The sequence below is a fragment of the Chrysemys picta genome, chromosome 5, assembly GCF_011386835.1.
Source record: "Chrysemys picta bellii isolate R12L10 chromosome 5, ASM1138683v2, whole genome shotgun sequence".
NCBI classification, from domain to species: domain Eukaryota; kingdom Metazoa; phylum Chordata; order Testudines; family Emydidae; genus Chrysemys; species Chrysemys picta.
The window spans coordinates 93,910,479-93,934,311 of record NC_088795.1 but is presented as its reverse complement, the minus strand read 5'-3'; the positions used below and the strand labels follow the sequence as shown (position 1 = coordinate 93,934,311).

At 48.8% G+C, this 23,833-nt stretch overlaps 2 protein-coding genes across 6 annotated transcripts in view; one reads left to right on the top strand and one right to left on the bottom strand.

Moving 5' to 3' along the window:
- TEC (tec protein tyrosine kinase) overlaps nt 1–19,586 on the bottom strand; it is a 144,429-nt gene extending 124,843 nt beyond the window's left edge. For all 3 annotated transcript variants that reach the window (XR_010601885.1, XM_065598078.1, XM_005299055.5), the window contains exons 1-2: nt 19,052–19,586; nt 17,923–18,784 (exon numbers count right to left, since the gene is read on the bottom strand). Coding sequence is in view for 2 of the 3 variants with exons in the window: in XM_065598078.1 (XP_065454150.1) it covers nt 17,923–17,946 (24 nt within the window). In the remaining variant the exon portion in view is untranslated. The remainder of the gene's footprint in view (nt 1–17,922; nt 18,785–19,051) is intronic.
- Nucleotides 19,587–19,830: 244 nt separating this feature from the next.
- SLAIN2 (SLAIN motif family member 2) overlaps nt 19,831–23,833 on the top strand; it is a 59,489-nt gene continuing 55,486 nt past the window's right edge. For all 3 annotated transcript variants that reach the window (XM_042841871.2, XM_005299058.5, XM_005299057.5), the window contains exon 1: nt 19,831–20,338. In XM_042841871.2, coding sequence (XP_042697805.1) covers nt 19,974–20,338 — 365 coding nt within the window. In that variant the 5' untranslated portion in view covers nt 19,831–19,973. The remainder of the gene's footprint in view (nt 20,339–23,833) is intronic.

The window sequence follows — 23,833 nt, the reverse complement described above, 5'->3', positions numbered from 1 at the left end:
CCACTAAATTCCCCTTTTAGATTAAGGATGAATCCCAACTTCTATTCTTACACCCTTTATTCTATTGTTCAGATTTCCTTTGGATTGATATTTCCCATATCTGATCTCAACCAAAACTGGGATTTTTTAAAAATGTGTGGAAAGTTTGAACAAAATTGATCCAGTTATTTAATTATGTAAATTGGAGAGGAAAATGCTTTCTCTTATGTTTCTAAGGAAATAATTTGTTTGGATAACTTAGAAATTGAAATGTCAGATTGTGCTTATTCTTATTGAGCAAGGAAAAACAATTCAAATTTGGAGAAAATCAGTTCAGCTTTAAAATAATGGACATTTTAAAGTCAGTAGTTTTGTGCACATTTCTTTTCTTTTCTTTTCTTTTCTTTTCTTTTGCAATGCATTGTTAAGAATGGATGCCTTTCTGCTAGATATGCTTTAGTCAATCACAAGTTATTGGGTTCAGTACAAATAGTCCAATAATAAAATGCAAGTTTTTGGCAGTACCTTGTTTTAGGGTCCACACAAAGTTTGGTGTTTTGTATTTTGGATTATGAATTTCAACATGCTAAATTCAAAGAAACTGCCTAATGACACTTTGTTACTCCTGAGCATTTTGAAATATGGTCACTTATTACCACCTCCCTCTTGATTTAGAAGCCAGGTAGCAGTGAAACCACTTCCATTGAATTTCAATTATTTTTTTAATTAAAACATCACACCAATATTTTGTTATGGAACATAATATATGTAACTCCTAGCTAATTATGTCCACATCAGTGTCTGTATTAGCAGTATACCTTCCCAGTACACCTTCTCCTCCCTCTAAGCTGGGACAAAATGCATGTTTTTCTTGTATGCTCAGAGCATCTTCACTTAACAGATTCTTATGTATTAATTCATGAGAATTAATATTCAAATAGTGGACAATATTGACATTAACAGATTATAAACCAAACACACAGTCAGCTTTGTTTTTCTTATAAGCTTCTCATTGTTCATTTTCTATACTAGCTATCACTACCTAGTTGTACTTTGTCGAGTCAAGGGTGGCTGCAGGGCCCATGGGCAGAGAAGCCATTTTTAAGAAGCTAGAGCTGTGCATCGATCCCACTGATGGTGGTGCCACTTTATCACTGATGATGTTTACTATTGCCCCGGTGCTTAGACCTCCACTAAGCACCAGGGCAATAGTAAACATCATCAGTGATAAAGTGGCACCACCATCAGTCACTTACAATTAGAATTCACCAAATGCAAAAATGTGAATGTACCTGGCCACTAGGGTAGTAGAGGCACTGACTGTGACAAAAGAGCACGACTAGGTTGTTCCAACAAAGGTATTTGACACTAACCTTATCTGTTCAAGAGTGATAAGCCTACAAGCAAGTTCACAAGAGGTTGATATCAAGAATATTTTGTCACGTGAGTTTGTTCCTGTACACTGATTGTGGTACAGGAACAAACTCACTGACAAAATCCACTGATTGTGGAAACATGTGAATTGCTGAGGCAAATCTAACCTAAAGAAGCAGCTGCAGACAGTGTCAAGTATACATACTTCACAAGAAGTTACCTGAACAGTCATAGATGGTTCTGCAGTTCTTTGGATAATACATTGGCTAGTACGTAGTATCATCAAGGAATTCGTGACCAATTTCAGAGACTACATTGAACACATGCTAGCAGCAGGTGATATATACCTTGTCTTCAGCACAAGAGTGTCACGAGACAGAACTGCAGGAGCAAGCAGAGTGCATCACTTGAGTACAAGTACACAGCTACCTCCAAAGAAAGTTGTCTTGATAGGTACTAGGACCGGCCACCAGGGCCAACTTTAGGGAAAATGGTGCCCTGGGCGAACTTGTATTTTGGCACCCTTTGTTTGAGTTTAAGTATGTAGTAGTATTAGTAAAGGTAATGGAAGCTTTGCTTGAATAAGAACTGCAGCATCAATACCCAGATCACTATTCAACCCTGTATGAATACAGTCACAAAATAAGATGACAAATTGTATCAAAATGATATTTTTTTACAAAGTGATGGGACCATCAGTGCTTTCCCACTCACTTTCCATGTTCAAGCCAAATACTCAAAAAGCAAAACAAACACATCTGTGTGTGTGTGTGTGTGTGTGTGTGTGTGTCTTTGTTTTCTCTGAATGGAGAGTAGCTGACAACCCAACTTCTTGTTGAAACATCCCACTGACAGAGGTGATGTTTGGGAGAAGATAGGATTAAAATGCAAATCATTTGCTAGATAGCATCCTGGCATAAGTGAGTAACCCAGAATACACAATGTCCATCCTGCTCACAGGATCTCTAGCCAGGAACGGAAGCTCCTGAGTGAGGTTCTGTATATGTGCCCCAACAGACAGACACGGGGGATCAAACCCCAAACATAGTATGAAATCCTTTCTTGGACAGATTGTGGCAGCGTCGGACAGAGCCCTGTGGGCTCAGTCTCCGTTCCCCTTTGGTTATGTTGGTGTAGCTTGTCATGCCAAGACAGGATGAGTGAGTGGGGCTGTGCATGTGTCTACACACGTGCCTGTGTTTGTGTGTGTCCCTGTCTGTGAGGGTGATTGAAATGTGAAGTGTGTGAGAGGGACTGACCCAGCGACATGTGTGTCTGAGTGTCCACACATATAAACAGCACATCTCTCACACGCTTTCCCTGGCTCACTGGCTCTCTCCCCCACCTGCAGTGGCGAGTGCTCCTGTGGCTGCGGCACGCTGATCATTACCTGGGCTGCCAGTGCTGGGGGGGGGGGGCGGCTGGCTTAGGGGGGGAGCTCCAGCTGCTGCTGTCTGCTGTGGCGACCTGAGTGCAGGAGCTGCAGCTGCTCCGGCACCAGCTGCTGCAGCTGCTGGGCTTGATGCCACCATTTTTTTGGTGCTTTCTGGTGCGGTGGCGGCTGCTGCTCCACTTGCACAGGAGGCCAGGTTCAGAAGCCAGCAAATTCGTCCTTGCACATGATAAGGGCGTCTGGCTGCCACTGCCTTCCTGCTGGGGCTGCTGTCCCCACTGTATCTCATAGTGTGAGAGGATGCTGCATGCTGGGCTCCCATTTTCCCACCACACTGGACAGAGACACACCAATGCAGACTCCACTGGGACTGCCAACCCGTTGGCATCCTGAGTTGCTGGGGGACGAGAAGGTGAAGGAAGTCAGGGGGAAAGAGGGCTGAAGGCTGGGGCCCGTTTTAGTGCATTAGGTTAAATGCACCAAGCCTCGCCCTCTTCACCATGACATCCTGGGCAACTGCCCACATCACCCACCAGTAAGGCTGGCCCTGCTGGCCATTAGCGTCTGGTATTGGCCACTGTCAGAAGATAGGATACTGGGCTAGATGGATCATTTCTCTGACCCAGTATGCCCATTCTTATGTTCTTATATACTAAAAAAAGAGACAGCTGATTGACATCATTTGTACAGAACTCATTCAAGACAAGAAGTTTCACCAACAACACACACAAAAGCATAGGCTAATCATCCTAAGTGGAGACAACACCCCAGTTGAAATACACCAGAGAGGTGTGGTGATCAACAGAGAAGATATGGCCACCTCACATGAGGAAATTAACAACATCCTTGTACAACAACTAGTGATGGTTGCGAAAGAGAAAGTGGTGGGAATTCAGTATTATGAAATGACACTGATATATTTGCCTTACTCTTGCACCATTACCTTGAACAGGACTTAAGATCCTTAGTGATTATGGAACCCAGTCCAAGAGAGAGAGAACTGTAATAGAAATCTGTGATACTGCAGAGCAACACCAAAACATTGTACCAGGCCTGTTAGCTGCCCAGGCGCTTTCAGGCTGTGATACACTAGCTTTCTGTTTTGGCCTCAGCAAAGGCACTGTGTTGAAGATACTGTCAGCTGAATACTTCCTCTCTCTGCTTTGAGACATCAGTGCCTGATGTTACTGAACAGGAAACCAAACTCATGGCTGCGTGCTATGGACAATCAAACTGTGCCACCAGGAAGCATGGCAGAAATCATGGACAATGAAAATGGGTAAAGATACCACATCAACACTGAAGCTCAGCTCCTTACCACCAACAACTGAAGCATTTATAGAAAATATAAAATGAGCACATCTTCAGGTATGTGCGTGGGAAAAGTGCCTTGGCTCTAGATGCACCACCACTTGATCTACTGCAGTATGGATAGATATGCGATGACAGTTCCTTCCAAGTATCAAAGGGGTAGCTGTGTTAGTTTGGATCTGTAAAAGCTGCAAAGAGTCCTGTGGCACCTTATAGACTAAAAGACGTTTTGGAGCATGCATTCAAAGAAGTGGGTATTCACCCACGAAAGCTCATACTCCAAAATATCTGTCAGTCTATAAGGTGCCACAGAACTCTTTGCTGCTTTTACAGTTCCTTCCAAGTCTCTGTTTCCAAAAACTGGACCACACAATGTCATGCTTTCTCCTCCAGATATTTTAAGTTAATTAAGTGCTCTTATGAGAATGATGCACCTTGTAAATCTATGAGCGGTGGGTGTAACTGTGCCAAACTGCCATATACCATATTTTGTGCATGCCAAGAAGGTGTGACCTGACAAAATCATCTTCAGCATTTGCAGATGAAAATGGCAATGACAAGAAATGACTTCTATTGTGAGGTAAGCCCTCAGCTGGAGTCAGGAGCGGCACCACGGTTTTTGGCGCCCTAGGCGGGGGTCCTTCCGCGCTCCGGGTCTTCGGCGGCAATTCTGCGGCGGGGGGGTGTGTGTCCTTCTGCGCTCCCGGTCTTCGGGGCACTTCGGCGGCGGGTCCCAGAGCGAGTGAAGGACCCGCCACAGAATTGCCGCCGAAGACCCGGAGGGCGGAAGGACCCCCCGCCGCCGAATTGCCGCTGAGGGTGGCAAAATGCTCCCCCCCGTAAATCCTGGCACCCTAGGTGACTGCCTAGGTCGCCTAAATGGAAGTGCCAGCCCTGGCTGGAGTCTGCAATGACTCATCCCTTGGCCGGAGCCTGCAATGACTTATCTTTCAGGCATGCTGCAGCAATCAATCCGTGAGCAAGGACTGGGCCAGATGACGCCCAGGAACAATTACTTAACCCCACAGGAAGAGCAGCAGCAAACCAGTCTGTGCAATGTCACCATTCAGCCCCTTCTGGTGTTGCAAATTGCCCCAGGCTTACAGCCTGCTCTCACCATTTGCCCTACACTAATAATCAGCTAGACCTGCCTGAGCTGGCTCTGCCCCAGCATTGGTGAGTCACCTAGTGACAGTTTCCATAGACTGCTACACCTAGCTCTGGGTCCTAGATGGAGCTCCTGGGCACTTCAGCTCTGGAGGCGACAATCCTACTCCAGAGTCTCCAGAATCAAGTTGCCAAGCTGCAGCTGGAAAATGCCTCCCTCCAAGTGCCGGTCCAGACCATTTCACACCCTGTGGGACAGGCTGCGGTAGCAACCCTGGAGCATGGTCTGAAAGTTCTATTGCCAGACTGGTTTGGTGACCAAGAGAGGTTTTGAAGGTTCATTAACCAGTGTCACCTGCTGTTCATAATATGCCATCCATGTACCTAAATTACCCGGCAAGCTTTGGACTAGGTGTCACCCCTTCTGAAATGGGTGGACCCAGTTCTTGGCCATTTTGAAGAATTCATCCAATACTTCTCGCTAGTTTTTCATTACACTAACAGAGCTCACAGCATCAAAGCTGCCTTGCAGTTCTTCATGCAGGGTTCATGGTCCATTTCTGCCTATGCAACCCACTTCCAGCATTTGGCCACTGACACCACCTAGAATGGGGGCGGCACAGATTTATCACTTTTGTTGAAGGCTGAATGATGCCATAAAAGATGAACTGTCTCCAGTTGACCCTTCTCCCCTGCCAAGTTGTTTTCCTACCTGGAGCTCTGTATCTAAATTGATAACCAGCTACTCAAGCAACACCCATAGAAGAGAAGGTCTAACACTGGACCCTCAAGCACGCACTCTGCCCAGTCCTGCACAGAGCCCACTAAAATCAATGCCATTCAAAGACACCTCACAGATTGAGAGAAAGAGTGCCGGCAGGGCCGTCCCCAGCCCTTTTGGTGCCTTACGCAGCCCCTCCACAGGGGGGGCCCAGGCTTTCGTGGGGGGAGGGCTGGCTTGGGGGAAACCGCCCCCCAGCATGAGCTGGTGGAGCGGAGCAGGTTGGGGCAAGGTCGTTCCACTTCCTGCCGCCCAGGGAGCACAGGGCAGGCCCGACTCCGCAGTCACGGGACGGCGGGAAGTGGAGTGACCCGGCCCCAGCCCACTCCGCTCTGCTCCCCTGGCTCCCAGCCTTGGGGTTTGGAGGGCAGGGGGAACCACCCCCCAGCAATCACTGGTGATGCAGCTGGGAGCCAGGGGAGCGGAGCAGGCCAGTGCCTGGTCGCTTCACTTACCGCCGCCGGTTAGTGCAGGCCCGCCCCCTACTGCAGTCCTTAGGGGAGTGGGGGAAGAGCAGGGGCGGGCGGGGGCAGAACAGGGGTGGGGGCTTTGGGGAAGGGAGTGGAGTGGGGTCAGGGCTGGGGCGGAGCAGGGGCGGGAAGAGGCAGGGCTGGGGCTGGAGCAACACACAGCTGCGTAGAATACCAGGAAATTTGATGCCCCAAATTTCCTGGTGCCCTACACAGCTGCGTACTTTGCATATGGGTAGGGCTGGCCCTGAGTGCTGGTATCGCAACGGCCTCTGGTTTTACTGCTGAAGGTGTGGCCCTTTTGTTTCACAGTGGCCCCACAAGTTCAACCCAGGCACAGTGCCAGGAAATGACCTTGTCCAGCCCCAATATAGGGGTCATGGCTGAATGCAACAAGGGGATTAGGTGTCCCAAATGGACCTTCTCTACTATCTGTGTGTGCTCCTGCACTGGTGGTCCCCTTTCAGCCCCATTTGCAAATCCAGCTGTGATGCCAGGCCACAGCCATGCCTGAAGTAAGATGCACCTCGCTCACCTTGATTGACTCCGGGGCATCTAGTAACTTTATGGACTTGGACTTGGACTTTGCCCAAGCTAACTGCCTGCCCATACAGAGGAAACTTGCCCCAGATTGATGAGAACATGGCCAAGGACTTCATCCGGCCTGTGGTCAGATGCTAACGGTGTGGTGCTCTGCCCTGTTCAATGTTGATAACAGTCGGCTGTGTGCGTGTTCCCTCTGTGTGCTGTCCCAGCTCTGCGCAGATAGCTGGCACAGCAGACCCCAAGAGAACCCCCAATGACCACAGACTCTGATAAGGTACGAAGACACCCGGCCAGGTTTATTGTCAAACGAAGCACAGTAATAGTTGCCCGCCGACTCTACAGGACATACTACAAATATGTGCCCCCTTACTATGGGCCAGCTCAGTCAGTGGTGGGACACTCCACTACCCCCTAGGCCAGACAAAGACACCACCCCAGGGATACATTCTTATACACAGGTACAAACAAGTTACACATCACTCCTGATGTAGTGAGGTGCAACCCCTCTACGCAGCAAGGTACAACCCCTCTTAGCAGCAAAGTGCCGCCTCTCACCTTGTACATGTTGGTTCAAACAAAACAACTCTATCCATCATATTACCCTTTTGGCCCTGTCATTGGGATGGGTAAGCCTGTTCCTTGTTATCTGTGTGGAATGTACAAGTATGCGACTGTTCTGATATCTGGTGTCCAGTACCTTTTAGGTATGTATCTTTTTGCAGCATCAGCCCTTTCCTTGCCAGCTTCTGTGAGCAGGGCCTGCCTCTGGCTCACAGCTTAACTTTGCTTTATTTTAGCAAAGTCTCGACCATTACTTCAGTTCAGGCCTTAGGCCTCATACTGGGCCTCTGATATAAGGGTTTATGTTTCAGGGCCTCATCTTACTATACAGCCCTCCTCCTCCACTGCTGGAGCTCCCATCCTGTTTGGCAAGATGACGAATGGAACACTGTGCCTCTGTGTCAACTATTGGGCCTTGAACAACATTACATCAAAAACCAAGTACCCTCTCCCACTGGTCAATGAACTTCTGGAATGGGTCGATGCAGCTAAGTTTTCACCAGGCTTGACCTGCATGGTGCATACAACCTAATTGCATGTAGGAGGACAACGACTCAAGACAGTTTTCCATACCTGATATGGCCACTGTGAATACCTCATTATGTCCTTTGGCCTCACTACTAACTACATTCCAACACTTCTTGAACAACATCTTCAAGAATATTCTAGACCAGTTTGTCATAATCTACTTGGACGATATTCTCATTTTATCTGAGAACCCAACTCTGCACAATCATCATGTCCTACAGGTACTGTTACACCTCAGGTAAGTAGCTTATATGCAAAACCTGAAAAGTGTGCGTTTAAATGCACCTAGGTTATGTCATCTCACCTGATGGGATTAGTATGGAGCCCCAGAAGATCTCTGCCATCATAAACTAGGCCACACCAAAAGCCACCCATGACATCTAGTGCTTCCTGGGGTTCTCTAACTTCTATTGGTGGTTCATCAAAGCGTTTTCCTGAGTGGTATCCCCAATGACGCAAGGCCTCCAAAAGAAGTTTGCCTTTGGACACCAGAGGCCCAACTGACTTTTGAACAACTGGAAGAAGGTCTTCATCTCAGCACCCTTGTTAATGCACCCAGACGCATCCAAGTCTTTCGTTGTTGAGGCAGATGCATCTGATTGTGTAAATCTGGGCTGTGCTGTCACACCAGCAGGACATCTAGTATTCTCTACCCCTTAGCTTCCTGTAGGAAACACCCAGAGAACAAAACTACGAGATCTACGACAAGGAGCTGCTGGCCATCAAGGCTGCTTTTGAGGAGTGGCAACACCATCTGGAAGGCATATGCTTCTCTGTTCAAGTGTTCACTGATCACAAGAACTTGGATTACCTGCATTCCACAAAAGCCCTTAATCAACATCAGATCCAATGGTTCCTATTCTTGAGTTTACTCTACACTACTGGCCAGGGGACTGCAATGGCAAGCCCAACACACTTTCCCACAAAGGGGGGAGTACCTTGACATTGGGGAAAGACCATCAGAACCCTCCACTATCTTGAATCCCTGCCATTTTGCTAATGTGCAAGTGAATACTGACCTCCAGCTCTTGTGAGATCTTCGCTATGTAATGACACATTCACAGCAAAGTGGCTCAGTGCCAACATCAATCCAATATTCTCTATTAAAAATGGGGTACTCTTGTTCAGAGACTGTGTTTATGTCCCAGAAGGTTCATCTTGCATCACGATTCTCCAACTGTGCCATGACTTACCCCTAGTCAGCCACTTTGCGATGTGGAAGACAATAAAATTGATTTTGTTGTATTTCTGGTGGCCAACATTACATGCCTCTGTTAGGTCCTACATCAACTTTTGCAAGGTATGCTGCCGGATGAAGGTCCCCCGCATGAAACCCCTTGGAACCTTGGTCCCACTGCCTAGTCCTTCCCAACCCTGGGAGTCCCTATCAATGGACTTAATTGTAGACCTTCCTAATTCCCAGGATCACACAGCTATATTAATAGTCATGGATCTATCTAAAATGTCCTGCTTCATGACCTGTTGAAAGATCCCCACCATGGAAATGACAGCCCATTTGTTCTTCATTCACATCTTCAAGCTCCTCCAACATCAGTTCATCTCTCACTTCTGGCAAGTTATTCCACCTTTTGGATGTTGACTTGTGCCTCTCCACAGCATATTGTCCCCAAACAGATGGACCTTCAGAATGGGTGAAATCAAATTTTGGAGCAGTATCTGTGTTGTTTTATTAGTTAGCATCAGGATGACTGGGTCCAACTTCTACCCTTTGCAGAATTTGCTTATAAAAACTCTGATCATAAATCCACTCACCAGAGTCCTTTCTTTTCCAACTATGGTTTTCACTTCTGATTCCACCCATCCCTGCCACTGATTTTCCACATCCTTTCAGCCTCTGACCTGGTTAAACACCTCCACCACTTCCAGGAGAAACTGAAATCCTAGTTGGATACTATCAAGGAGGATTAAACACTTTGCTGACTTTCATCATGAAGTTGAACCTTTAGTTACTATTGGGGAAAAGGTATGGCTCTCCTCACAACATTTGGACACTTCTTGTGCCTCCTACAAACTCAGCTACCAGTACGTTGGCCTCTTTCTGGTCATTCAGCAAACTAACCTTCCTTCAGCTGCCCCCCATGATGCAAGTGCACCGTATGTTTCATGTCTCCTTTTTGAAGAAGGACATGCCCAACTCGCTCCCTAGATCAATGCCTCTTCCCACTCTGGTCATGGTGCAGGGACAAGAGGAGTACCTTATAAGGCAATTTTTTGATTCCAAGGTTCTTTGGGAAAAGCTCCTATACCTTGTTGACTGGAAGGGGTATGACCCAGAAGAACACTTATGGTAACCAGCTAGTAACATCCATACTCCCAACCTACTACATGAGTTTCACTGATTCCATCCTGACAAGCCCAGTCTGAAGATGCCTGGGAGGTGTTCTTGAGGGGAAAGTACTGTGAGGTAAGCCCTCAGCTAGAGCCTGTGATAACTCATCCTTCAGGTATGCTGCAGCAGCCAATCCATGAACAACGACTGGGTCAAATGACCCCAGGGACAGGTACTTAATCCTACAGGAAAAGCAGTGAGCCAGTCTGTGCAACATCACCATTCAGTTCCCTCTGCTTTGTGGTGTTACAGACTGCTCCAGGCTTCGAGCCTTCCCCTGTCCCTGACCCAGGCTTCTAGCCTGCTCTCACCAGTTGGCCTTACACCAGCATCCACCTGCTGGCTCTGCCCTGGCCTCGGGGAATCACCCAGTGATACCCAGACATGCATTACTCAGATTAGGACACTCAGCTATAGTTTTGAAGAAGAGAGAACACTAGTAATCATTTATAATGATTCCATAGTGAGGTATTTAGTTACAATTATTATTTTATTTATAATTTGTTGAATATTTTTCACATTAAAAAGAATGGTCACTGTATCAAATTAAAATTAACATCTGTGCTATACACCTAACCACCCTCCACATATCCCTTATTATTCATACATGTATTATTGATTGATGTTTCAAATGTTAAATACATGTATTTCATGTATTAGAATTCTTCTGCCTTCATTCTGTATACTTCAAATAATGCAAACTCTTATTGATTTGGGGTGGTGAGAGAGGGATGAAATGTAGTTATTTCAAAATGCTCAGCAGTGATAATGTCATCAGGTTGATTCTTAAAAGGTATGGTTTTGAGATATAGAATCCACATAAAAAAAACCCCAACACCCTTGCATGGAACCTAAACCACATTTGACCACAGTTGCTGAAGGACTAAGGGGTAACTGGGTTATACAGAAAGTCAGACTAGATCAGCAGTTCTCAAATTTCATTGCGCCACAAGCCCCTTCTGACAACAAAAATTACTACATGACCCCAGGAGGGGGAGCCAAAGCTTGAGCCCCATCACCCTGGGCTGGGGGGGGGGGGCAAAGCTGAAGCCCAAAGGCTTCAGCCCCAAGAAGGGGGCTGTAACCTGAGCCCCGCCGTCCAGGACTGAAGCCCTCAGACTTTGGCCCCTGGCGGTGGGGCTCGAGCTTTGGCTTGGCCCTGGGCGGTAGGGCTCAGGCTTCGATTTCTTGGCTTGGGCTTTGGCCCCAGGCGGTAAAGCTCAGGTTTCAGCTTTGGCCCCGGGCCCCAGCAAGTCTAACACCAGACCTGGTTACCCCATTAAAACAGGGTTGCGACCCACTTTGGGGTCCTGACCCACAGTTGAGAACCCCTGGACTAGATAATCTAATGGTCCCTTCTGGACTTAAAAACTGAGTCTATTAATGCTGTGGTTCTCAGCTTTTCCAGACTACTGTACCCCTTTTAGGAGTCGGATTTGTCTTATGTAACCCCCCCAAGTTTCATCTCACTTAAAAACTAATTGCTTACAAAATCAGACATAAAAATACAAAAGTGTCACAGCACACTATTACTGAAAAGTTGTTTACTTTCTCATTTTGTCTGTATGAAATTTTAGTTTGTTCTGACTTCACTAGTGTTTTTTATGTACCTTGTTATAAAACTAGGCAAATGTCTAGATGAGTTGATGTGCCCTCTGGAAGACCTCTCTGTACCCCCAGGGGTACATGTACCCCTGGTTGAGAACCACTGTATTAAAGTATCCAATGAGGGGGCCGTTCAGTTGGTGTCACCAAAGGCATAATTTGACCTGCACAAACTTTATTATTGATGATGATGTGCAAGAATGAAAGAACTCATTCTGGCTCCCAGATTCCAAACTGAGTTTGCAGAGCAGATAGTTAGCAAAACTATATCTTTTACTTGTAAACAGAACTTTTTATCTGGGAATCATAAAGATAAAATAAATATGACACCTTACTTTGCCATTTTTAGAGAGTTGCTTTTTAGAGTAGAATTGCACTTCAAATTCCTTAAAATATGTAGGTAGAGGTAGTGATAAAGGCATGTGTGAGATCTATAATCAGCTGCCCAATCTTTAACTGGTTGCCCAAGTATATCATCCCTGCTAAGCCATAAAGATAACCATAGGCATACCAAAAATAAAAAGGGACCATGTGATCACTGTGTTTCAACACAACAGTGCACAGAGTTTAATCTACATTTGATTGAAAACAGCCTTTCTTGCTGCATTAAATTACATCATTCCAAATGACTGTTAAGATGCTCCATTCAAGGGTGGGAAAGAGTGTTAGGGACAAACCCAGATCTGTTCTCCATGGCTGTGGTGGGTCCATTTGTGGAAGTGGGTGCTGGATGTGGGGGAACTACAGCCAGGGACAAACAGTGGGGATTGGAGGATTCACACAATGGTGGATCCTCCTGCCAACCCTTCTCAGTGGGGTGCTGCCTAAGTGCACCATATAGGCAACATCAGCCATTGGATAGAGTAGACTGCAGAACAATTACAGAGCTGCTATGTAGTCTGGGATAGGGGAAGACATTTTGCTCTTGGGCATCTCCTCTCTGTGTAATACTCTGATATATTATTAATTTTTTGAAAAGGTGGGGTTGGATGGAGTTCCCTTTAAGGCCTGTCAGTGCCACTCCTTCATGTGCTGGAGAGAGATGATTGAGCAACTTGAAACACTCTGTCCTCTCTTTCCTTAACTTTGATTCCTCTCCTGATATTCTCTTCTCTGTTTCCTGTATCTTTTCCCCCTCAGTTTCTTTCTCTTGACTCTCTCCTCTTTTCTAGCTTCTTATTCCTGTGGTCTTCCATCTCCTACTACTATTGTCAAAGATATATAATACAAATTAGAAATATGTTATTAATGTTTGTATTGTAGTTTGGTACAGAGGCCTTAGTCAGGACTGGGTTCTAATTGTACTAGCACTGTAGAAACACATATGGAGACATGGTTCCTGCCTTGAAGAGCCTATGGTCAAAAGCTTCAGTCTCTGTGGAGCCACATGGATCTCTGCCCTTGCAGAGCTCCATTGAAGTTAATTGGGCTGTGCATAGGCACAAGGGTACACCTGTGCAGATCAAATTTCAGGATCAAGACTTTAGTAGATGAGTTCATTCAAAGGATGGAGGATACAATGGAATTTTTAGAGAAACCCCTCTTTTTACTGTTTTAGGCCCTGATTTTGCAACAGACGATATGAGTTTGGACCTCTGTTCCCATGCGGAGCCTCATTGAAATCAGTAGTCTTGGGGCCTAATCCAAACCCAATTAAAAGACTCCTGTTGACTTTTATGGGCTCTGAATCAGGTCTTTAAAGAGCAAGAATGACCTATAACTTTGTATTCTTTAAACTGAACAAGAACCTGAAAATGGGAACTTCTGGTATTATGCCTTTGCCAATCAGGTAGAGAGCAGTGCACTGTGATGGCTAACCCACTGCACAACTCACCACCTTCTGCAGCTAGGAGTTGTGGGAAGGTGGAGTGGATCACAGAGCATCATCATGGGTACAGGCTCAATGTCCCTTGATGCAGTTTTTTCTGTCCCATCATTCCATGGATTTCTGTCTCTTTCGTGCCATTTTTCAATGGCCCTTGTTTACTATGCACCAGCCATCTCTGCCTGAAAGGATGTATCCTGCCTGCACTGCTCTCTACTGTTGCGGTCATTGTTATGAACACAACACGGCTGATCATGCAGTACATCATGAGCTCCGAATCTGAACAGGAATCAGTGGTGTCTGCTCTGCTGCGTGCCATGGAAAGAAACAACACCAGATTACTTTTGGCATTCACGGAGCAGCTGCACATAGTGGACCGTTGCTATTGGGCTCCGGAAACAAGCACTGAGTGGTGGTATTGCGTCATTATGCAGATATGAGATGACAAGCAGTGGCTGCAAAACTTACAGATGTGCAAAGCCACCTTCTTGGAACTGTGTGCAGAGCTTGCCCCAGCACTGCAGCGCAAGGACACCAAAATGAGAGCTGCCCTCTTGGTGGAGAAGCACGTGGCAATCACTGTGTGGAAGCTGGCAACTCCAGACTGCTACAGGTCAGTCACAATCAGTTTGGAGTCAGGAAGTCCACCGTTGAGGTTGCGTTCATGCAAGTGTGCAGGGCCATTAATCGTATCTTGCTACGAAGGACTGTGACTCTTGTAAATGCGTGTGAAATAGTAGATTCCCTAACTGTGGCAGGGCGATAGATGGCATGCATATCCCAATTTTGGCCATGGACCATCTTATGATGGAGTACATCAATAGAAAGAGGGCACTTCTCTATGGTATCGCAGGTGCTTATGGATCACCAGTAGCATAGCAGGGGCTATGGAAATGATACAAGGAAATATGTCCTCAGCACAAGGGTCGTTTCACTGATATCAACACAGGGTGATCAGGGAAGGTACATGATGCTGTGATGTTTCATTCCATATTCTTTATAAAAATATGCTTATGATATGAATATGACATAACTGAGATGTACTTTATGCAAGATGGGTCTTGTAAAATATTGGAAAGGTTATACTTTACTAAATGTGATTATCCGATTTGTATGCCTGTATCATTTCTGTATCTGAAGTTAGGAATATTGACTATGTATCCGTATTTCAACTATGCTACTTTGTGTGATGCCCACTGCTATCACTTCAGGTACAACAATGGAAAAGCCAGACAGGGCTGACGGCCCCTCAGTAAGGACAATGGACTATGAAAAGGCTGTGCAGATGCTCCATGCTGCCACTGACTCATGGATGCTACAGAGTCAGGTGGTCTTGTCACCTGATACTAAACATTATCTGGGACTTCTTGTAACTTTCCACTGGGAGGGAAGGGCCTCAGGCTGGGCCTCTGATACCAAAAGTTATGTCTCAGGGCCTCATCTTACTACAGTAGTCTGCAAATCTGCCAATTGCCACTGTGTATTAATTCCAGCAGCAACCACCACGTGTAGGAAATAAAGATTGATTATCTTTGACAGAGTATTTTTTTATTAAATAACAATAAGCACAAAGAAAATGCTTGGTTGAAAGGGATATAACACTGAAGGGTGCTCTCCTGATGGAGGCTCTCATAGCTGTGTGTAACTCCAGCTATCATTTGGAAGCTGTGATCAGGGACTGCAGCATCTCTGTTTGCTCCTCCATCACTTTTATCATCTGCTCCTGGACCACTAAAATTCACTCCTGCCTATCTATTTTAAAATTTTCATTAGCTGACTCTCTCCACGCCCTTTGTTCTCGCTCTGTGGTGACAGAGGATTGGAGCACCTCCCAAAACATGTCCTCCTTGCTCCTCCTCAGTAGCTTCCTTAGCTGGTGGAGGTGCTCTGCTGGTGTGTAGGGAGTTCCCACATTTGCAGAAGCACAAGAAACAATAAACAGAAGCATGATTGTTAGTGCACTCACCACATCTAATCATAAAATAGCCCTCTTTCTCACTGTCCTTGGGCAAGCATACAGTTCAGCAAATGCTCTAAACATGGTGAGTCTGGCCGGGAGGCAGGAAGAGGGTTTGAAGATGGAGCAAAGATTCATAGATTCTAGGACTGGAAGGGACCTCGAGAGGTCATCAAGTCCAGTCCCCTGCCCGCATGGCAGGACCAAATACCGTCTAGACCATCCCTGATAGACATTTATCTAACATACTCTTAAATATCTCCAGAGATGGAGATTCCACAACCTCCCTAGGCAATTTATTCCAGTGTTTAACCACCCTGACAGTTAGGAACTTTTTCCTAATGTCCAACCTAGACCTCCCTTGCTGCAGTTTAAACCCATTGCTTCTGGTTCTATCCTTAGAGGCTAAGGTGAACAAGTTTTCTCCCTCCTCCTTATGACATCCTTTTAAATACCTGAAAACTGCTATCATGTCCCCTCTCAGTCTTCTCTTTTTCCAAACTAAACAAACCCAATTCTTTCAGCCTTCCTTCATAGGTCGTGTTCTCAAGACCTTTAATCATTCTTGTTGCTCTTCTCTGGACCCTTTCCAATTTCTCCACATCTTTTTTAAAATGCGGTGCCCAGAACTGGACACAATACTCCAGCTGAGGCCTAACCAGAGCAGAGTAGAGCGGAAGAATGACTTCTCGTGTCTTGCTCACAACACACCTGTTAATACATCCCAGAATCATGTTTGCTTTTTTTGCAACAGCATCACACTGTTGACTCATATTTAGCTTGTGGTCCACTATAACCCCTAGATCCCTTTCTGCCGTACTCCTTTTGTTTGCTTGGTGTGGACAGCTTGGTCATGGTGGATTTTTTTAAGGGGATCACTGCAAGCAACTAGGGACAATATTGTAAATTCTGCCACCATTTTCCACAGGCGGGGTCATTGAAGCCAATATCGCACTCCTGAGGGTGAGTAAGGATGAAAGGGTGCATCTTCTACATGCGTGTGGCCTCAGAGCAGGTCGCCTGTATGACGCTTTGGTCCCCGCACAAGTGATTGCTGATTGGTGCGGGAAAGTTTCCTACAATGGGGGAAGGAACAAACCAGCTTTGCCAAGGAACCTTTGGCAGAGGATGAGCGAGTACCTCCAAGAAAGTTTCCTAGAGATCTCTCTGGAGGATTCTCATTGCATTAACACACTGTCCTGGTCCACTGTGTACCTGCACAGGAGCATGGAAAACAGATGCAGACTCAGCTACTCTTTGTATAGGGTTACCATATGTCCGGTTTTTCCCGGACATGTCCGGCTTTTTGGTAATCAAACTCCTGTCCGGGGGGAATTTCCAAAAAGCCGAACATGTCTGGGAAAAATACTCCCTGGCTTACCTTAGAGTGGGCACTGGGGGCTGCTGTGCTCCCTGACTCCTGGGCTCTGTAAGAGCCGAGCTGCCCGAGCGCTACCGGCTTCGGGCAGCCCCCATGCCTCCGGACCCTGCGCCGCCAGCCAGGCACTTCCGCTCCCGGGCTCCGGGGGCACAGGGTCCAGAGGCATGGGGGCTGCCCAAAGCCGGTAGCGCTCGGGCAGCTCGGGCTTACAGAGCCCAGGAGTTCAGAGAGCACAGCAGCCGCCGGAGCCCTGGAGGGGAAGTGCCCTGCCAGGGGCGCAGGGTCCGGAGGCATGGGGGCTGCCCAAAGCCCGAGCGCTACCGGCTTCACGGTTTGCCGGGCAGCCTCCAGACCCTGCGCCCCCAGCTGGGCACTTCCCCACCCGGGCTCCAGCTGCGCTGGGGAAGCGCCGGCCGGGGGGCGCAGGGTCTGGGGGCTGCCTGGCAAACCGTTAAGCCAGTAGTGCTCAGGCAGCCCTTTTCGCGTGGCTGGGAGGGAGGAGGGGGAATGCGCACGCTCAGGGGAGGGGGCGGAGTTAGGGTGGGGACTTTGGGGGAAGGGGCGGAGTTGGGGCGGGGCCGTGGGTGGGAAAGAGGCGGGGCCAGGGCCCCGTGGAGTGTCCTCTTTATTTTTTAAATATCGTAACCCTATCTTTGTACATTTCTATCCCTTAACCCACTTCTAGCATATAACAAAGCAAAGGACAGCTCTACCTCATGTAATCAAGCAGCATCAACTCAAAATGTTCACTTACCAGAGGTCCCCTTTTCTGCATCATGCGCGTCACAGACAGAGCACTAGGACTGGCTTGAACCCTCTGCCATTGAGAAGAAATCCTGGCTCATCACAGTACCAGATGAACCAGTTGTCTGTCCCATCTCATCCTGCAACCTACTTCTTCTTCCACAACTTCGTCCTTGGGGTTGAGTCCACTGGCCGCTATCTCCAGCCCTGCTGAAGTATTCATGGGGCTCTTGGCGATGGAGGTAGGATCGGGTTGCCACCGAGGATGGATGGTGTCCAGGTCCTAATAGAAACGGCAGCTCTTTGGCACAGCACCAGACCAATTGTTTAACTCCTCTGCCTTCTGGTACACCTGCCTCAGCTCCTTGATCTTTGCACAGCACTGATTCATATCCTGTTTGTAGCCCTTATCCATCATGCCATAAGAAATCTGACCATAAGTATCAAAGTTCCTACAGCTGGAGTGGAGCTGGGACTGCACAGTCTCCTCTCCCTACAGACCCAGCAGATTGAACAACTCTGGTGTGCTCCAGGCGGGAGAGCTTTTGCTGCGTGGAGCTGCCATGGTCAGCTGGAAAGATGCAATGTTAGCTGTCCACACCAAGCAAACAGAAAGTGGAATTTCAAAAATTCCCTGTCCTTTAAAGAGGGAGGGGCAGATGCCTGTCTGCCTGTCTGCAGGGCAGCAGAGTTCAAACTGCTGACCAGAGCAGTCAGGCTGGGCATTGTGGGACACCTCCTGGGAGCCATTTACGATAACATAACCAAGCGGAGTGTCTACATTGATACTTTGTCAATCTAAATTTGCCACAAAATGCTCTATGCCTCTTGTTGGGGTGGTTTTCTTGTTGGCAAAGCAGGATAGTTTTGTCCTAAATAAAGATGAAAGATGATTTAATTAGTGGCGCCTTGGGATGGGATGAGGCAGCATTTCCCAAAGCACTGGAAGAGTACTATCATGCCACAGTGCATGTTCGGATGATGGGATAATGCTACTCACTGACACCAAATGATGAGTATGGTTTAGCAGATGGGGACAGGGAAAAAATGTGTGGTAAGGGGAACATTCCCGTCCTTGGGTGTGGAACTGAGTTACACAGACTACTGCCAAAGTTACCCCCAGTGCGTATTTTACTTACTCATTTACACCAATACACTTTTCTTTTTCTCTTAATAAAGATTTGTTTTCTATACGACCTCAGTGCTTTGGGGAAGGTGGCAAGTACTGTGTGATCCCAACAATTCTGGGTGGGGGCTCAAGCCCGTCGCGTTTGTTAGTTTTAAAACGGGCCAGTTGCTGTTTGACCTCGACCCTTGCTGCTGTGGCCGCCCCCCGGCAGAAGGGTCACAGGCCTAGGCAGAACCGCTGCGCAGGGAGGCAGCCGTGCCAGCGAAGGGACGGGGGCACTAATGAGATGCAGCAACAACGGCCATTCCTTGGGAACAGGGGGATTTAAGCGCCTCCATCGGCTGCCGGGCGGGCCTGGGCTCTGACAGCGGCAGGAGCCGGAGCTGATCCGGGGGCTGCTACCTCGGGGTCCCACCGCCACTGCCCAAGGCTCCGCGGGCGGCTGTCAGCCCCGCTCGGGGGCAGCAGGAGCGACGGCTACGGGCCATGGCCCCGCTGTGAGCTCAGCTCCTGCCATTGTGCCGCCGCCTCCCTCCTGCATCACTAGCCCCTTGCCTACGCTGCACTTCCGGGGACGCGAGCCTCGCTCTGGGCCCAAGCCCCGCCCCCTGGATACGCTCTGTCCCGAACCCGGCCGGATGCCGGGCGCGTGCGTGACGCCCGGCTGGGGGCGGGGCGCAAGGCAAGATGGCGCCGCCGGCCGGATGTGTGTATCTCCCTCCCACCGCGGGCCGCCGGCGCAGCTGACGAGGCGGCGGCTCCACTCTAGTCCGGGCCCAGCCCCGGCGCAGTCACAGCGGCGGCGCCTCCAGGCCCGGCCATGTAGAGGGGGGCCCTGGTTGCTTCCCCTCATCCCGGAGACGTGACCGGCCCCTGAGGCAGCCAGCCCCGCGCGTGAGCGAGCCGGCGGCCGGGCGGAGGGTCCCGCCGCCATGGAGGACATTAACTCCAACGTGAACGCGGACGCGGAGGTGCGGAAGCTGCAGGAGCTGGTGAAGAAGCTGGAGAAGCAGAACGAGCAGCTCCGCAGCCGCTCCGGGGCCCCCGCCAGCCCCAAGCGCCTCCCCAGCGGCAGCGGCGCCGCCACCCCTTCCCCGCGGGGGGAGTTGCCGCTGGGACTGGAGAGCCGCTGCCTTAGTCCCAGGGCCGGGGCCCGTCAGCCGCCCGCCGAGGAGACGCGAGGCGGGTCGGCGGCCGCAGCGGCCGGGGAAGGGGGCAGCTTCCTGGACGAAGTGGAGCCTCTGAGGCCCGACGAGCTGGAGCGCTTGGCCAGCTGCGAGGAGGACGAGACAGGCTGGTGAGCGGGTAGGGGGCGGCCCTGGTCGCTGTGTCCTGGGCTGTGCCGCCAGATGCTGGGCATCCGGGGGCCCGGGCTCTCCAGCTCCCGGGCACGGGCCGGGGACGAGCGCGCCGTAGGGGGCAGCCCTCCCTGGATCCAGCGCTGCTCAGGGACAAGGTGCGGGGATCTGACAGGGGCTATTTGTTGATTAAACACGGGCTAATGTAGGCGTCGTTCTTCCCTGACGGTCTGAAGGCAGCCTCGCCCTCTGAGGCTGGAGGGGAGAGGCTTACTCCGTTTGAGTCAGTAACACATAGGCTTGGTCTACACTACCCCCCCTAATTCGAACTAAGGTACGCAACTTCAGCTACGTGAATAACGTAGCTGAAGTTCGAAGTACCTTATTTCGAATTAGTTGAAACTTACCTTGGTCCACACTCGGCAGGCAGGCTCCCCCGTCGACTCCGCGGTACTCCTCTCGGCGAGCTGGAGTACCGCAGTCGACGGCGAGCACTTCCGGGTTCGACTTATCGCGTCCAGACTAGACGCGATAAGTCGAACCCAGAAGTTCGATTTCCAGCCGTCGAACTTGCCGGTAAGTGTAGCCAAGGCCATAGAAAACTCTCTGCTCTCAGGGGCAGACTTTAAAACTGCCTGGTGAATCCCAGGTGAGTCTCTTAGCAGAGGCTGTACACCTCTATCTAGCCCTGGAAAAAGTGGTGTAGGGGGTCATCCAGGTTCTCAGTGGAGATGGAGGCTGTTAATGTCTGTGGGTCAGAAACAACAAGGAGTCTGGGGCACCTTAAAGACTAACAGGTTTATTTGGGCATAAGCTTTCGTGGGTAAAAACCTCACTTTTTACCCACGAAAGCTTATGCCCAAATAAATCTGTTAGTCTTTAAGGTGCCACCAAACTCCTTGTTGTTTTTGTAGATACAGATTAACACAGCTGTCCCCTGATACTTGACGCCATGTGGGTCAGAAGAGTATCTCATCCATTCTTGAAAACCACAGAGTTGGTAAATCAATGTATGTGTCCAGAAACTTACTGCAGTGATCCACTAAGGGTATGTCTACACAGCAGAGAAAAATCAGCATCTGGCCTGTGCCCACTGACTCAGGCTGTGGGGGTGTTTCACTGCTCTGTAGACTTTTAGGCTCAGGCTGGAGCCTGAGCTGTGGGACCCTCCGACCTCACAGGGTACTAGAGTTCAGCTCCAGCACAGAGTTAAGGTTGCATGTCAATAAGTTGTGCTCTTCCAGAACATTGAGTTCAGCAAAACTCAGGGAAAACCAGGAAATACAGAGTTAAGGTAAATGTTCACGCAGCTTTAAGTCTGCCCTTGGAGCTGGCAGTAGCAAACAGAAATTATTGCATGCTCTCTAGTCGCTTTGTTTTAGATGTAGCTGTACTGAGTGGTGAGGGCAATAGGTGTGGTAGGTTGTTAGAAATCTGTTTTGATATGAGGCTATCAGGGAATTAATTTGAAGTGTGTCAAAGTGCTGTGATTGTGATATGAAGAGATCTGGGTCTGAATCCCCCCACGAGTGTGATCAAAGGAAGGAGGTGCATGCATATCTTGGGGTTCTAGTTTGTATCCTTTCAGTACAAAATTGTGTAGGCTGTGTCATAGCAGGCACTGCAGTGGTCTTATCATGGGTACTTGTGAGATGGGATGTGAAAGAGGTCTGTGGATTTAATGATGGGTAGGGAAAAATACACTTTTCGGTAGTATCCTATGTGGAAGTGAGAAGGAGCTTTAAAAGGATATGAAGTGCTTGTTAAAGTTTACAAGTATGGTATTCTATCAATGGAGTAGGCACAGTGTTTGAGTGTAGGGGAGGTGCAGGTAATGTAGTGAGAAGGCAGAGTTTGAGAATGTGTAATGGGTGTATTGGAGCATTGCTCATTGGGCGCCTAGTTAAGGTTGCACGAGCATTTATCTTAACTCTGTATTTTTTAGTTTTCAGAAGTTTGAGTTTTGCTGAACTCAGTGTTCTGGAAGGGTATAAGCTCACCAGGCAACCTTAACTCTGTGTTACCAGACTTCTTTGCCATTTCAGTTTAAAAAACTAGAAAATTAAATAAAATGTTTGTTAGTAGGAGTTAGTGACCATTTAGGCAATTATAGTTCTCACCAGAGTTTGCAGTTAATATGCTCCTGTAGCTAGGTGGTAATAAAAATACCTAAGTTTTATGTAGTGTTTTTCATCAGATCTCAAAGAACTTCACATCATTATCCCCATTTTACAGGTGGGAAACTGCGGCACAGAGGTGTGGTGACTTACCAGAGGTCACCCAGCAGGCCAGTGGCAGAGCTAGTAATAGTCCCAGTCCAGTGGCCTTTCCACCAGGCTGCACAGTTGCTATATGATTCCTAAGTGCGCCTCACCCCTCCTATGCATTTTGTTATCGAGAAACATCATGCTTTGAAATTTTTGCAATGTATCGTTGCTAACAGGGTCAGTGAGAGAAATCTTATCCATGGTCTGTCCCCCCAAAATCTTGACAGTTTTATAACCTAGTGGTTTTAGTAACGTTAAGCTTGTGAGAGAAGATTGGTGTCTCTCCCCTCCATTCCCTGCAACATGTACCTCTTCCCCACCCGTCAACACTTCCAATTCATCCTCCTCTTCCTGTCCCATTAAGCCATTAGTTTACATTCAGAACACATCAGCAGCCTATAGCAGACTCAGAGAGCTTTTAAGTTAACCATTCATCTCAATGAGATGTTCTCAGCTGAAAGAGAACATCCAAAGGAGACATAGCTGGCGAGTATCGTAGGCATGGGAAGGCTTTGCCTTCCCAAACAGCCTGATGTCCCCCCACCCAAGCTCCACCCCTAGGCCCCTTCCTGCCTCCTGTTCCTTGGGGCAGGCAGGCTGGGGGCCTCTGGGACTGCTCTGGCCATGCTGCCTACTCAGTGCTTGTGACCGGAGTGGCTCCGGCCCGCTGCTTGCCCGGCCGCCCAGCGCTGAGGCTGGCAGGTTGGCCGGGGAGGGGACAGATGGCCGGGGGTTGGGTGCGGCCCGGGGAGGGCGGGACCGTGCTGCCTGGCTCTCTGGTGATCAGGAGCTGGGACCGCGTTTCCCAGCTCTCTGGCACTCTGGATCCGTGGGGTTGGGGCTGTGCTGTCCGTCTTTCTGGCGCTCTGGGGCTGGGACCGCGCTGCCTGGATCTCTAGCGCTCTGGGGGCACTAGCCTGGGGCAGGGGCCAGCAGCCACAGTGTGTGTGTCGGGGGTGTTGGGCAGCAGCCACAGTGGGGGCTGGGCTGGAGAGGACTGGGGGCACTAGCCTGGGGCAGGGGCCAGCAGCCACAGTGTGTGTTAGGTGGGCTGGTGGCGCTGGGCTCTGGTGGGCGTGGAAAGAGCGGGGCCTCGGGCGGAAGGGGTGGGGTTGGCGGCTAGCCTCCCCAAGCCACGGTTTCACCCACCACCCATGAAAGGAGATGAATACAGCCTGAAACAATAACTTGTGATATGTGAACTGCTCCATTCCTTTTAGTGGGGGT